The sequence below is a fragment of the Oncorhynchus clarkii genome, chromosome 17 (genome assembly GCF_045791955.1).
Source record: "Oncorhynchus clarkii lewisi isolate Uvic-CL-2024 chromosome 17, UVic_Ocla_1.0, whole genome shotgun sequence".
Taxonomy (NCBI): domain Eukaryota; kingdom Metazoa; phylum Chordata; class Actinopteri; order Salmoniformes; family Salmonidae; genus Oncorhynchus; species Oncorhynchus clarkii.
The window spans coordinates 85,337,121-85,353,467 of NC_092163.1; the positions used below are offsets into that span (position 1 = coordinate 85,337,121).

The 16,347-nt window shown below is 41.5% G+C and overlaps 1 protein-coding gene across 2 annotated transcripts in view; it reads left to right on the forward strand.

Annotated features, from left to right (window-relative positions):
* LOC139371482 (E3 ubiquitin-protein ligase makorin-2-like) overlaps positions 1–16,347 on the forward strand; it is a 63,952-nt gene that overhangs the window by 30,897 nt on the left and 16,708 nt on the right. For both annotated transcript variants that reach the window (XM_071111935.1, XM_071111934.1), the window contains 4 exons: positions 2,871–3,190; positions 3,423–3,628; positions 4,085–4,195; positions 11,258–11,402. In XM_071111935.1, the coding sequence (XP_070968036.1) occupies positions 2,871–3,190; positions 3,423–3,628; positions 4,085–4,195; positions 11,258–11,402 (782 nt within the window). The remainder of the gene's footprint in view (positions 1–2,870; positions 3,191–3,422; positions 3,629–4,084; positions 4,196–11,257; positions 11,403–16,347) is intronic.

A 16,347-nucleotide genomic window follows, 5' to 3' on the forward strand; every position in this document is an offset into this window, starting at 1 on the left:
GCATCTTTTCGTGACAAAACATCTTGTTTAAAACGGGAATGTTTTTTTAATCCAAAAATTAAAAGAGCGCCCCCTATATCGAAGAAGTTAAGCAATGATTTTATTTCTGGCCACACTTCCGTAAAGCCCAGCTCTGTGGAGTGTACAGCTTAAAGTGGTCCTATGGACCGATACTCCAATCTCCGCTGTGGAGCTTTGCAGCTCCTTCAGGGTTATCTTTGTTCTCTTTGTTGGCTCTCTCAAACCAGTTAAGTCTATAGGGGCGCTATTTCATTATTGGATAAAAAAAACGTGCCCGTTTTAAGCGCAATATTTTGTCACGAAAAGATGCTCGACTATGCATAGAATTGACAGCTTTGGAAAGAAAACATTCTAACGTTTCCAGAACTGCAAAGATATTATCTGTGCGTGCCACAGAACTCAGAATTCTACAGGCGAAACCAAGATGAAACGTCAAACAGGAAATGAGCAGAATCTCTGAAGCTCTGTTTTCAAATGTCTCCTTATATGGCTGTGAATGCAGCAGGAACGACCATGTGCTTTCTATTGTTTCATCAAGATGTCTGCAGCATTGTGACGTATTTGTAGGCATATCATTGGAAGATTGACCATAAGAGACTACATTTTCCAAGTGTCCGCCTGGTGTCCTGCGTCGAAATTGGTGCGCAAAAGCCAGGTGCAAGTATTTTTCCATTTGATAGAGAGGAGAAACCAGGCTTCCACGAACGATATATCATCGAAGAGATATGTGAAAAACACCTTGAGGATTGATTCTAAACAACGTTTGCCATGTCGATATTATGGAGTTCATTTGGAAAAAAGTTGGGAAAAAAGTTTTGAGGACTGAATTTTCTGGTTTTTTTGGTAGCCAAATGTGATGTACAAAACGGAGCTATTTCTAATACACAAAGAATCTTTTTGGAAAAACTGAGCATTTGCTATCTAACTGAGAGTCTCCTCATTGAAAACATCTGAAGTTCTTCAAAGGTAAATTATTTTATTTGAAGGCTTTTCTTGTTGTTGTTGAAATGTTGCCTGCTAGATGCTAACGCTAATGCTAACGCTAAATGCTACGCTAGCTAGCTACTGTTACACAAATGATTGTTTTCCTATGGTTGAGAAGCATATTTAGAAAATCTGAGATGACAGTGTTGTTTACAAAAGGCTAAGCTTGAGAGATGGCATATTTATTTCATTTCATTTGCGATTTTCATGAATAGTTAACGTTGCGTTATGGTAATGAGCTTGAGTCTGTATTCACGATACCGGATCCGGGATGGGGAGATCAGAGAGGTTAATGCCCTCCTTGCCTGGTCCGTGAGTTTGGTTTGCGGCCCTCTCTAGGCAAGTTTGTTGTGTTGCCATAATCTTTCCATTTTCTAATAATGGATATAATGGTCTTCCGTGGGATGTTCAAAGTTTCTGATGTTTTTAAAACCCAACCCTGATCTGTACCTCGCCACAACTTTGTCCGTGACCTGTTTGGATATACTGCTCAAAAAAATAAAGGGAACACTAAAATAACACATCCTAGATCTGAATGAATGAAATATTCTTATTAAATATTTTTTTTTTACATAGTTGAATGTGCTGACAACAAAATCACACAAAAATTATCAATGGAAATCAAATTTATCAACCCATGGAGCTCTGGATTTGGAGTCACACTCAAAATTAAAGTGGAACACCACACTACAGGCTGATCCAACTTTGATGTAATGTCCTTAAAACAAGTCAAAATGAGGCTCAGTAGTGTGTGTGGCCTCCACGTGCCTGTATGACCTCCCTACAACGCCTGGGCATGCTCCTGATGAGGTGGCGGATGGTCTCCTGAGGGATCTCCTCCCAGACCTGGACTAAAGCATCCGCCAACTCCTGGACAGTCTGTGGTGCAACGTGGCGTTGGTGGATGGAGCACGACATGATTTCCCAGATGTGCTCAATTGGATTCAGGTCTGGAGATCTTAGTCTGGCCTTTTTATTGTGGTTTTGGAGCAGTGGCTTCTTCCTTGCTGAGAGGACTTTCAGGTTATGTCGATATAGGACTTGTTTTACTGTGGATATAGATACTTTTGTACCTGTTTCCTCCAGCATCTTCACAAGGTCCTTTGCTTTTGTTCTGGGATTGATTTGATATGGCGGCTGCGTGGTCCCATGGTGTTTATACTTGCGTACTATTGTTTGTACAGATGAACATGGTACCTTCAGGCGTTTGGAAATTGCTCCCAATGATGAACCAGACTTGTGGAGGTCTACAATTTATTTTCTGAGGTCTAGGCTGATTTCTTTTCATTATTACATGATGTCAAGCAAAGAGGCACTGAGTTTGAAGATAGGCCTTCAAATAGATCCACAGGTACACCTCCAAATACATCCACAGGTACACCTCCATTTGACACAAATAATGTCTATTAGCCTATCAGAAGCTTCTAAAGCCATGATATCATTTTCTGGAATTTATCCAAGCTGCTTAAAGGCACTGTCAACTTAGTATATGTAAACTTCTCACCTACTTGAATTGTGATATAGTGAATTATATGTGAAATAATCTGTCTGTAAATAATTGTTGGAAAAATGACTTGTGTCATGCACAAAGTAGATGTTCTAACCGACTTGCCAAGACTATACTTTGTTAACAAGAAATTTGTGTAGTGGTTGAAAAGCGAGTTTTAATGACTCCAACCTAAGTGTATGTGAACTTCTGACTTCAACTGTATAGATGTCTCAAATTTAAACCAATCGTTTTAGTATGTAGTTTGTCACTAGAAGGTGTCCATGTGATGCAGCCAGTAGTATCAATGGTGAATCCAGTGTTCTGTGGTCTTGACTTTAACTGTATTTCTCTCTCTGTTTGTGCCTGTGTGTTCCAGTCCTGGGGTGTGACAGTACAATGATGCCCTTCGGTGGGGGTGGCTCAGAGGCGGACTGTTGGACGGAGTACCATGACAACAGTGCCCATGCCAAACCTCCACACTCCTACCTAGATGCCATCAGGACCGGTCTGGAGTGTTCTGCCACGGCCGGCCCCTACCATGTCGCTGGCCCCCAGCCACAGCTCTGTCCCTACGCCGCTGCAGGACAGTGTAACTACGGAAACACCTGTCCCTATCTCCACGGTGATATGTGTGACATCTGCCGTCTGCAGGTGCTCCACCCACACAACCCTGAGCAGAGGAGAGCTCACGAGAAGGTAGGACCCATATTTTAACCCTAGCCCCGACATGACCACGATCAGAGGAGAGCTCGCCAGAAGGTATGAGGCCACGTGGTTCTGTAGTCTCTAATTACACTGTCTGATGCATCTTTATGTTGATAGAATTGTGTCCTATGTGGAGGACAATGGACAAGTCAAACAAAACTGTTGTCTGAAGATGATACTGTTTAGGATATTAATAGGTACATGTATCACCCGCCTCTGTCAGATGTGTATGTTGGTGTTTGAGGCGGACATGGAGAAGGCGTTTGCAGCGCAGCACAGCCAGGACAAGGTGTGTTCTATCTGTATGGAGGTGGTTTATGAGAAAGCTGCTGCCTCAGAGAGACGCTTCGGGATCCTCTCTTCCTGCTGCCACACATACTGCCTCTCCTGCATCCGCCAGTGGCGCTGCGCCAAGCAGTTTGAGAACAAGTGAGTTGATAACTACTATAAACACCAAGCAGTTTGAGAACAAGTGAGTTGATAACTACTATAAACACCAAGCAGTTTGAGAACAAGTGAGTTGATAACTACTATAAACACCAAGCAGTTTGAGAACAAGTGAGTTTATAACTACTATAAACACCAAGCAGTTTGAGAACAAGATCATCAAGTGTTGATGGTTGCTAATATACTGTGGTAGTGGAGCTTCTACATAATAGTGAGGATGTGATAGTTGATTTACCACAGTAACCACCAGGGGGCTAATATAAAGGCATGTCTAACCTCCACTGTAATTACTGAGTAATACTGTATCAGTTAATCATGTAACCCTGATCACTTCAGAGAGTTTCAACAGGATGCCACTGAAGTAGCACAGAATGACTGGACATAGTATACAATGTTGTGGGTAACTGTGTGTGTGTGTCTCTGTCTGTCTGTGGTCAGGTCATGTCCAGAGTGCAGAGTGGTGTCTGAGTTTGTCATCCCCAGTGGTTTCTGGGTGGAGGACCAGGATGAGAAGAACAGACTGATAGAGGACTTCAAGTCTGGAGTCAGGTGTGTGTGTGTTTATCTATCTCAATATATATATATATATATATATATATACAGTGCCTTGCGAAAGTATTCGGCCCCCTTGAACTTTGCGACCTTTTGCCACATTTCAGGCTTCAAACATAAAGATATAAAACTGTATTTTTTTGTGAAGAATCAACAACAAGTGGGACACAATCATGAAGTGGAACGACATTTATTGGATATTTCAAACTTTTTTAACAAATCAAAAACTGAAAAATTGGGCGTGCAAAATTATTCAGCCCCCTTAAGTTAATACTTTGTAGCGCCACCTTTTGCTGCGATTACAGCTGTAAGTCGCTTGGGGTATGTCTCTATCAGTTTTGCACATCGAGAGACTGAATTTTTTTCCCATTCCTCCTTGCAAAACAGCTCGAGCTCAGTGAGGTTGGATGGAGAGCATTTGTGAACAGCAGTTTTCAGTTCTTTCCACAGATTCTCGATTGGATTCAGGTCTGGACTTTGACTTGGCCATTCTAACACCTGGATATGTTTATTTTTGAACCATTCCATTGTAGATTTTGCTTTATGTTTTGGATCATTGTCTTGTTGGAAGACAAATCTCCGTCCCAGTCTCAGGTCTTTTGCAGACTCCATCAGGTTTTCTTCCAGAATGGTCCTGTATTTGGCTCCATCCATCTTCCCATCAATTTTAACCATCTTCCCTGTCCCTGCTGAAGAAAAGCAGGCCCAAACCATGATGCTGCCACCACCATGTTTGACAGTGGGGATGGTGTGTTCAGGGTGATGAGCTGTATTGCTTTTACGCCAAACATAACATTTTGCATTGTTGCCAAAAAGTTCAATTTTGGTTTCATCTGACCAGAGCACCTTCTTCCACATGTTTGGTGTGTCTCCCAGGTGGCTTGTGGCAAACTTTAAACGACACTTTTTATGGATATCGTTAAGAAATGGCTTTCTTCTTGCCACTCTTCCATAAAGGCCAGATTTGTGCAATATACGACTGATTGTTGTCCTATGGACAGAGTCTCCCACCTCAGCTGTAGATCTCTGCAGTTCATCCAGAGTGATCATGGGCCTCTTGGCTGCATCTCTGATCAGTCTTCTCCTTGTATGAGCTGAAAGTTTAGAGGGACGGCCAGGTCTTGGTAGATTTGCATTGGTCTGATACTCCTTCCATTTCAATATTATCGCTTGCACAGTGCTCCTTGGGATGTTTAAAGCTTGGGAAATATTTTTGTATCCAAATCCGGCTTTAAACTTCTTCACAACAGTATCTCGGACCTGCCTGGTGTGTTCCTTGTTCTTCATTATGCTCTCTGCGCTTTTAACGGACCTCTGAGACTATCACAGTGCAGGTGCATTTATACGGAGACTGGATTACACACAGGTGGATTGTATTTATCATCATTAGTCATTTAGGTCAACATTGGATCATTCAGAGATCCTCACTGAACTTCTGGAGAGAGTTTGCTGCACTGAAAGTAAAGGGGCTGAATAATTTTGCACGCCCAATTTTTCAGTTTTTGATTTGTTAAAAAAGTTTGAAATATCCAATAAATGTTGTTCCACTTCATGATTGTGTCCCACTTGTTGTTGATTCTTCACAAAAAAATACAGTTTTATATCTTTATGTTTGAAGCCTGAAATGTGGCAAAAGGTCGCAAAGTTCAAGGGGGCCGAATACTTTCGCAAGGCACTGTGTGTGATATATATATATATATATATATATATATATATATATATATATATATATATTACTTTCGCAAGGCACTGTGTGTATATATATATATATATATATATATATATATATATATATATATTACTTTCGCAAGGCACTGTGTGTATATATATATATATATATATATATATATATATATATAGTAATGATGGACTTTTGACTGGTACACATTCATATTCTGACTATCTCTGAAACTCACTTAGATGACACCTTTGATGATACATTGGTAGCAATACATGGCTATAACATCTACAGAAAAGACAGAACTGCCAACGGAGGCGGTGTTGCGGTCTATATTCAGAACCACATTCCTGTAAAGCTTAAAGACGATCTAATGTTAAATACTGTTGGAAGTAATATGCTACAGGTTCATCTGCCTCACCTAAAGCCCATTCTTGTGGGAAGCTGCTATAGACCACCAAGTGCTAACAGTCAGTATCTGGATTAGAGGTCGACCGATTAATCGGAATGGCCGATTAATTAGGGCCGATTTCAAGCTTTCATACCAATCGGAAATCGCTATTTTTAGACACCGATTTTGCCGTTTTTTAAAATTTTTTAAACCTTTATTTAATCTTTATTAAACTAGGCAAGTCAGTTAAGAACACATTCTTATTTTCAATGACGGGGGTTAACTACCTCGTTCAGGGGCAGAACGGCAGATTTTCACCTTGTCAGATCGCGGGATCCAATCTTGCAACCTTACAGTTAACTAGTCCAACGCAATAACGACCTGCCTCTTGTTGCACTCCACAAGCAGACTGCCTGTTACGCGAATGCAGTAAGCCAAGGTAAGTTGCTAGCTAGCATTAAACTTATCTTATAAAAAACAATCAATCATAATCACTAGTTAACTACACATGGTTGATGATATTACTAGATATTATCTAGCGTGTCATGCAGTGCGTATAATCTGACTGAGCATACAGGCATACAAGTATCTAAGTATCTGACTGAGCGGTGATAGGCAGAAGCAGGCGCGTAAACATTCATTCAAACAGCATTTTCGTGCGTTTTGCCAGCAGCTCTTCGTTGTGCGTCAAGCATTGCGCTGTTTATGACTTCAAGCATATCAACTCCCGAGATGAGGCTGGTGTAACCGAAGTGAAATGGCTGGCTAGTTAGCGTGCGCTAATAGCGTTTCAAACGTCACTCGCTCGCTCTGAGCCTTGGAGTGGTTGTTTGCTCATAGAAGAACAACGTAATACCAGCTAACCTCATGGTGGAACAACGTAATACCAGCTAACCTCAGAACAACATGATACCAGCTAACCTCATAGTGGAACAACATAATACCAGCTAACCTCAGAACAACATAATACCAGCTAACCTCATAGTGGAACTATGTAATACCAGCTAATCTCATAGCGGAACAACATAGTGGGGCAAAAAAGTATTTAGTCAGCCACCAATTGTGCAAGTTCTTCCACTTAAAAATATGAGAGAGGCCTGTAGTGTTCATCATAGGTACACTTCAACTATGACAGACAAAATGAGAGAAAAAAATTCCAGAAAATCACATTGTAGGATTTTTAATGAATTTATTTGCAAATTATGGTGGGAAATAAGTATTTGGTCACCTACAAACAAGCAAGATTTCTGGCTCTCACAGACCTGTAACTTCTTCTTTAAGAGGCTCCTCTGTCCTCCACTCGTTACCTGTATTAATGGCACCTGTTTGAACTTGTTATCAGTATAAAAGACACCTGTCCACAACCTCAAACAGTCACACTCCAAACTCCACTATGGCCAAGACCAAAGAGCTGTCAAAGGACACCAGAAACAAAATTGTAGACCTGCACCAGGCTGGGAAGACTGAATCTGCAATAGGTAAGCAGCTTGGTTTGAAGAAATCAACTGTGGGAGCAATTATTAGAAAATGGAAGACATACAAGACCACTGATAATCTCCCTCGATCTGGGGCTCCACGCAAGATCTCACCCCGTGGGGTCAAAATGATCACAAGAACGGTGAGCAAACATTCCAGAACCACACGGGGGGACCTAGTGAATGACCTGCAGAGAGCTGGGACCAAAGTAACAAAGCCTACCATCAGTAACACACTACGCCGCCAGGGACACAAATCCTGCAGTGCCAGACGTGTCCCCCTGCTTAAGCCAGTACATGTCCAGGCCCGTCTGAAGTTTGCTAGAGAGCATGATCCAGAAGAAGATTGGGAGAATGGCATATGGTCAGATGAAACCAAAATATAACTTTTTGGTAAAAACTCAACTCGTCGTGTTTGGAGGACAAAGAATGCTGAGTTGCATCCAACGAACACCATACCTACTGTGAAGCATGGGGGTGGAAACATCATGCTTTGGGGCTGTTTTTCTGCAAAGGGACCAGGACGACTGATCCGTGTAAAGGAAAGAATGAATGGGGCCATGTATCGTGAGATTTTGAGTGAAAACCTCCTCCCATCAGCAAGGGCATTGAAGATGAAACGTGGCTGGGTCTTTCAGCATGACAATGACCCCAAACACACCGCCCGGGCAACGAAGGAGTGGCTTCGTAAGAATAATTTCAAATCATTTCAAACCCCATAGAAAATCTTTGGAGGGAGTTGAAAGTCCGTGTTGCCCAGAAACAGCCCCAAAACATCACTGCTCTAGAGGAGATCTGCATGGAGGAATGGGCCAAAATACCAGCAACAGTGTGTGAAAACCTTGTGAAGACTTACAGAAAACATTTGACCTCTGTCATTGCCTACAATGGGTATATAACAAAGTATTGAGATAAACTTTTGTTATTGGCCAAATACTTATTTACCACCATAATTTGCAAATCAATTCATAAAAAATCCTACAATGTGATTTTCTGGATTTTTTTTCCTCATTTTGTCTGTCATAGTTGAAGTGTACCTATGATGAACACTACAGGCCTCTCATCTTTTTAAGTGGGAGAACTTGCACAATTGGTGGCCGACTAAATACTTTTTTGCCCCACTGTATATACTGTATTCTATGCTATCATTTGCAGCTTAGTCTATGCCGCTCTGACATTGCTCATCCATATATTATATGTTCTTATTCCATTCCTTACTTAGATTTGTGTGTATGAGGTAGTTGTTATGGAATTATTAGATATTACTTGTTAGATATTGCTGCACTGTCAGAACTAAAAGCACAAGCATTTCACTACACTCGCAATAAAACTTCTGCTAACCATGTGTATGTGACCAGTCATTTTATTTTATTTTAATTTATTCATTTCATGGACCTTGTTTCTTAGGCTACATATGTTAATATGGGTTATTCTTAGCACTTTTCTGGGTTGCTTGATTGTTTTTAATGTTTTACTGCGGAAGCTTATCAGAGGTAGACTTACTCATGTTATTTACATTGGAGTTGATAGTGCAGGGTGAGCTGCATAATGTGGTCTTCCTACTATTGCACACCGCCTCAGTGCTAACAGTGTAACTCTGGTTCATCGGCTCATGATTACTGCTTACGATAGCTGTAGGATAAACAGAGGTATTCCGTGCAAGTAGGGGCACATACAGTGCCTTGCGAAAGTATTCGGCCCCCTTGAACTTTGCGACCTTTTGCCACATTTCAGGCTTCAAACATAAAGATATAAAACTGTATTTTTTTGTGAAGAATCAACAACAAGTGGGACACAATCATGAAGTGGAACGACATTTATTGGATATTTCAAACTTTTTTAACAAATCAAAAACTGAAAAATTGGGCGTGCAAAATTATTCAGCCCCTTTACTTTCAGTGCAGCAAACTCTCTCCAGAAGTTCAGTGAGGATCTCTGAATGATCCAATGTTGACCTAAATGACTAATGATGATAAATACAATCCACCTGTGTGTAATCAAGTCTTCGTATAAATGCACCTGCACTGTGATAGTCTCAGAGGTCCGTCAAAAGCGCAGAGAGCATCATGAAGAACAAGGAACACACCAGGCAGGTCCGAGATACTGTTGTGAAGAAGTTTAAAGCCGGATTTGGATACAAAAAGATTTCCCAAGCTTTAAACATCCCAAGGAGCACTGTGCAAGCGATAATATTGAAATAGAAGGAGTATCAGACCACTGCAAATCTACCAAGACCTGGCCGTCCCTCTAAACTTTCAGCTCATACAAGGAGAAGACTGATCAGAGATGCAGCCAAGAGGCCCATGATCACTCTGGATGAACTGCAGAGATCTACAGCTGAGGTGGGAGACTGTCCATAGGACAACAATCCAGTCGTATATTGCACAAATCTGGCCTTTATGGAAGAGTTGCAAGAAGAAAGCCATTTCTTAAAGATATCCATAAAAAGTGTCGTTTAAAGTTTGCCACAAGCCACCTGGGAGACACACCAAACATGTGGAAGAAGGTGCTCTGGTCAGATGAAACCAAAATTGAACTTTTTGGCAACAATGCAAAACGTTATGTTTGGCGTAAAAGCAACACAGCTAAACACACCATCCCCACTGTCAAACATGGTGGTGGTAGCATCTCTTCAGCAGGGACAGGGAAGATGGTTAAAATTGATGGGAAGATGGATGGAGCCAAATACAGGACCATTCTGGAAGAAAACCTGATGGAGTCTGCAAAAGACCTGAGACTGGGACGAAGATTTGTCTTCCAACAAGACAATGATCCAAAACATAAAGCAAAATCTACAATGGAATGGTTCAAAAATAAACATATCCAGGTGTTAGAATGGCCAAGTCAAAGTCCAGACCTGAATCCAATCGAGAATCTGTGGAAAGAACTGAAAACTGCTGTTCATAAATGCTCTCCATCCAACCTCACTGAGCTCGAGCTGTTTTGCAAGGAGGAATGGGAAAAAAATGTCAATCTCTCGATGTGCAAAACTGATAGAGACATACCCCAAGCGACTTACAGCTGTAATCGCAGCAAAAGGTGACGCTACAAAGTATTAACTTAAGGGGGCTGAATAATTTTGCACGCCCAATTTTTCAGTTTTTGATTTGTTAACAAAGTTTGAAATATCCAATAAATGTCGTTCCACTTCATGATTGTGTTCCACTTGTTGTTGATTCTTCACAAAAAAATACAGTTTTATATCTTTATGTTTGAAGCCTGAAATGTGGCAAAAGGTCGCAAAGTTCAAGGGGGCCGAATACTTTCGCAAGGCACTGTAAATTGTGTTTCTTACATTGTGTTTGTCAATGCCCCTAGGATCATGTAAATTTGATGCAGCCTTATGATGACTCATTGTCATGGTAGGGATTAACTGAGCTGGTCTTGGATCGTTGAAAAGTTATTGTCTTCCTTCTGCAGTTAGCCATACAAATACTTTGACCAGGGTGCTGGTCCCTAACTCTAACCCTGCCCAGTGTCCTGTTCTCTCCTGTCCTGTTGTCTTCCTTCTGTAGTAAGAAGGCGTGTAAGTACTTTGACCAGGGCCGGGGAACCTGTCCGTTTGGAGGGAAGTGTTTCTACATGCATGCTTACCCTGACGGAACACGGGCCGAGCCGGACAAACCCCGCAAGCAGCTGGGCTCTGAGGGGAACGTGAGGGTAAGACGCATCACTACTACTATCATTACTCAATGACTCTGTTCTGATTTAGACTTAACTACTACTATCATTACTCAATGACTCTGTTCTGATTTAGACATCACTACTACTATCATTACTCAATGACTCTGTTCTGATTTAGACATCACTACTACTATCATTACTCAATGACTCTGTTCTGATTTAGACATCACTAATGCTATCATTACTCAATGACTCTGTTCTGATTTAGACATCACTACTACTATCATTACTCAATGACTCTGTTCTGATTTAGACTTAACTACTACTATCATTACTCAATGACTCTGTTCTGATTTAGACATCACTACTACTATCATTACTCAATGACTCTGTTCTGATTTAGACATCACTACTACTATCATTACTCAATGACTCTGTTCTGATTTAGACATCACTACTACTATCATTACTCAATGACTCTGTTCTGATTTAGACCTCACTACTACTATCATTACTCAATGACTCTGTTCTGATTTAGACATCACTACTACTATCATTACTCAATGACTCTGTTCTGATTTAGACATCACTACTACTATCATTACTCAATGACTCTGTTCTGATTTAGACATCACTACTACTATCATTACTCAATGGCTCTGTTCTGATTTAGACATCACTACTACTATCATTACTCAATGACTCTGCTGTGACAACACTATCACCACTCGGTTCGATACTGAGACCAAAACGGTTGCGTTTGTGATCGTTTTTTCTTTGGCAGTGCAACACAATTTGAATTGCTCGCCAGGGTCCAAGGGAAAACATGTACCTGGTCATGGTTCGTTTTTATTTCACAATTAGCTTTTTTTATTGTCATGATTTATTCAAACAGTAATGTTTAATTGACCCAAAAAATAAGCCAGCATTCTGAAGTGGCAACAACCGCATGGGAATGCCCCTTTCTGTTTGTGTGCAGTGTGCGTAGGGCCTATATGTCTACCACTGTGTAGCTGCTAGCAATACCAATGATAGCCTAACAGTCTTTGAGTAGAAGGAAAGGCAATTTAAAAGGTAACTACAAAGTAGCATATGCCTACCTGGCAGAATCATGATTATTTGCATCAATCGAGTGGCCATTTGTTTTGAAAACTCAGTCACAAGTGCACTACAGACATACTGTAGGCGGCCTGTCCATCTTCCCCTAAAGTACATTTGAATTACATCGCCGAAATTATGTAGCCGAATTATCAGACTCCTGTCTATACAGACATAAATGTAATAATTCAGAATATGCTACTATACCATGATTTAGCCACAGAGAATCATTAGCTTCTTTAAAAGGAATAAGCTGTGGATTGTTTTAAATTGCATTGCCTACAGTCGGAAGGGCCCACAATTTTTGGAGTTGCGTTGGTCAGTAAAGAGGCCCAGCCAGGCATTTCGCAATATTTCATCATAGTTTGGAAAGCAAATAGCTATTACTGTGAAGAATGAGAAACACTGTCTTTTGCAGTTATTCATTCTAGACTTAATTGACTGAACAGTGTAGCCTGTCTTATTGGCTATACAGCAGAGAGCATTATCCTTATCCCCGGTGAGTGCACATATTGACTCTTTATCATTGTTGGGTCAGTACCGCTTAAATGTGTTTTTGTACATAAAGTGAATTAGAATTGCATGAAATGTGTTTATAAAATGCCAAGCAACATACAGTGCATTCGGAAAGTATTCAGACCCATTTACATAATTTTAAATAATATTCAGACCCTTAAGTCAGTACTTTGTTGAAGCACCTTTGGCAACAATTACAGCCTTGGGTATGATGCTACAAGCTTGGCACACTTGTATTTGGAGAGTTTCTCCCATTCTTCTCTGCAGATCCTCTCAAGCTCCCTCAGGTTGGGTGGGGAGTGTCGCTACCCAGCTAATTTCAGGTCTCTCCAGAGATGTTCACGTCTGGGCTCTGGCTGGGTCACTCAAGGACATTCAGAGACTTGTCCCGAAGCCACAATCTTGGATTCATCAAACCAGAGAATCTTGTTTCTCATGGTCTGAGTCCTTTAGGTGCCTTTTGGCAAACTCCAACGGGGATGTTATGTGCCTTTTACTGAGGAGTGTCTTCCATATGGCCACTCGACCATAAAGACCTGATTGGTGGAGTGCTGCAGAGATGGTTGTCCTTCTGGAAGGTTCTTTCATCTCCACAGAGGAACTCTGGAGCTCTGTCAGAGTGACCATCGGGTTCTTGGTCACCTCCCTGAGCAAGGCCCTTCTCCCCTGATTGCTCAGTTTGGCCGGGCGGCCAGCTATAGGAAGAGTCTTGGTGGTTCCAAATGTCTTCCATTTAAGAATGATTAAGGTCACTGTGTTCTAGGGGACCTTCAATGCTGCAAAAAATGTAGTACCTTTCCCCAGATCTGTGCCTCGACACAATCCTTTCTCGTAGCTCTACGGACAATTCCGTTGACCTCATGGCTTGGTTTTTGCTCTGGCATGCACTGTGTCATGACTCTCCTGTGAGGATCCAAAGGATCAGGTTACAGTGTATCAGCTCTACAGAACTCTCTGTCTCTCCCACAGAGGGGAAGATGGATTGGGATGATGGGGTTTTTATGACACCTCACGCCCATTTATAAATTGTAAGGCAGCAGATGATTCCTTTATGCTCTAGCATAGGCGACTGGAATGTCTTTGTGCCTTTATGTAGAGTTTACAGCCCAAAACTACCACATCAAACAATGGACACGGCTTTCGACTCTGTCAATCACCATATTCTTATCGGCAGACTCAGTAGCCTCGGTTTTTCTGATGACTGCCTTGCCTGGTTCACCAACTACTTTGCAGACAGAGTTCAGTGTGTCAAATCGGAGGGCATGCTGTCCGGTCCTCTGGCAGTCTCTATGGGGGTGCCACAGGGTTCAATTCTCGGGCCGACTCTTTTCTCTGTATATATCAATGATGTTGCTCTTGCTGCGGGCGATTCCCTGATCCACCTCTACACAGACGACACCATTCTGTATACTTCCGGCCCGTCCTTGGACACTGTGCTATCTAACCTCCAAACGAGCTTCAATGCCATACAACACTCCTTCCGTGGCCTCCAACTGCTCTTAAACGCTAGTAAAACCAAATGCATGCTTTTCAACCATTCGCTGCCTGCACCCGCACGCCCTACTAGCATCACCACCCTGGATGGTTCCGACCTAGAATATGTGGACATCTATAAGTACCTAGGTGTCTGGCTAGACTGTAAACTCTACTTCCAGACACATATCGAACATCTCCAATCTAAAATCAAATCTAGAGTCGGCTTTCTATTTCCGCAACAAAGCCTCCTTCACTCACGCCGCCAAACTTACCCTAGTAAAACTGACTATCCTACCGATCCTCGACTTCGGCGATGTCATCTACAAAATAGCTTCCAACACTCTACTCAGCAAACTGGATGCAGTTTATCACAGTGCCATCCGTTTTGTTACTAAAGCACCTTATACCACCCACCACTGCGACCTGTATGCTCTAGTCGGCTGGCCCTCGCTACATATTCGTCGCCAGACCCACTGGCTCCAGGTCATCTACAAGTCCATGCTAGGTAAAGCTCCGCCTTATCTCAGTTCACTGGTCACGATGGCAACACCCACTCGTAGCACGCGCTCCAGCAGGTGTATCTCACTGATCATCCCTAAAGCCAACACCTCATTTGGCCGCCTTTCGTTCCAGTTCTCTGCTGCCTGTGACTGGAACGAATTGCAAAAATCGCTGAAGTTGGAGACTTATCTCCCTCACCAACTTCAAACATCTGCTATCTGAGCAGCTAACCGATCGCTGCAGCTGTACATAGTCTATAGGTAAATGGCCCACCCAATTTTACCTACCTCATCCCCATACTGTTTTAATTTATTTACTTTTCTGCTCTTTTGCACACCAATATCTCTACCTGTACATGACCATCTGATCATTTATCACTCCAGTGTTAATCTGCTAAATTGTAATTATTCGCCTACCTCCTCATGCCTTTTGCACACAATGTATATAGACTCTTTTTTTTCTACTGTGTTATTGACTTGTTAATTGTTTACTCCATGTGTAACTCTGTGTTGTCTGTTCACACTGCTATGCTTTATCTTGGCCAGGTCGCAGTTGCAAATGAGAACTTGTTCTCAACTAGCCTACCTGGTTAAATATAGGTGAAATAAAATTTTAAAAAAAATGTGGGTTGTCTATCAGATCATAGTAAATTGTGATACCTTGCCTCGTAACTAGCTACGCCCCAGGGAACCCAGAGAGCCTGCCAGCAAGACAGAAACACCTCTTTCTACCCGAGGGTATAAAGCATTAACATACCAGACTAGGATGACCATGCACTGCAACCGATTAAACTGATTAATCATTTAACTGTTAATTAACTAGGAAGTCGGGGCACCAAGGAAAATATTCAGATTACAAAGTTATCATTTCTTAAAATAATTTTTCAGATATTTTATATCTGATCAAATAGTCTTCTGATTAATTAATTATTTATTGTATCTCACGTTAGTCTCATTCCAAACGTATTAAATTGTTGGTTATCTGCACGAACCCAGTCTTCACTATGAGTCATCCATACATCAATTGTCTTAAAATAATTTATTTATTACTAACGAAGTAATTCACAGAAATGCATAAACAAACAAAGTCAATATGGTTACAAGAAATGATAAGGGAATGTGCCCTAGTGGGCTAAACCGGCATCGCGGCTTGGTGGACAAAATGGGGAGTGGGGGTCAGCTGAGAAGTCACTAAAGAGTTGATAATTATAACAATTGAAATGCTAATCCTTTACACATGAACGCTCACTCATTCGGGAACAATTGCAATCAATATATATATTTACGCTCAGTGTGTCGTATTGATCTCTGGTGAAAAGTTTGTTTATTTTGTAGAATTGTCCGTCTCGCTCTCTGTTGTTGTTATAGTGGATAGTTCAGAGTGACATTCA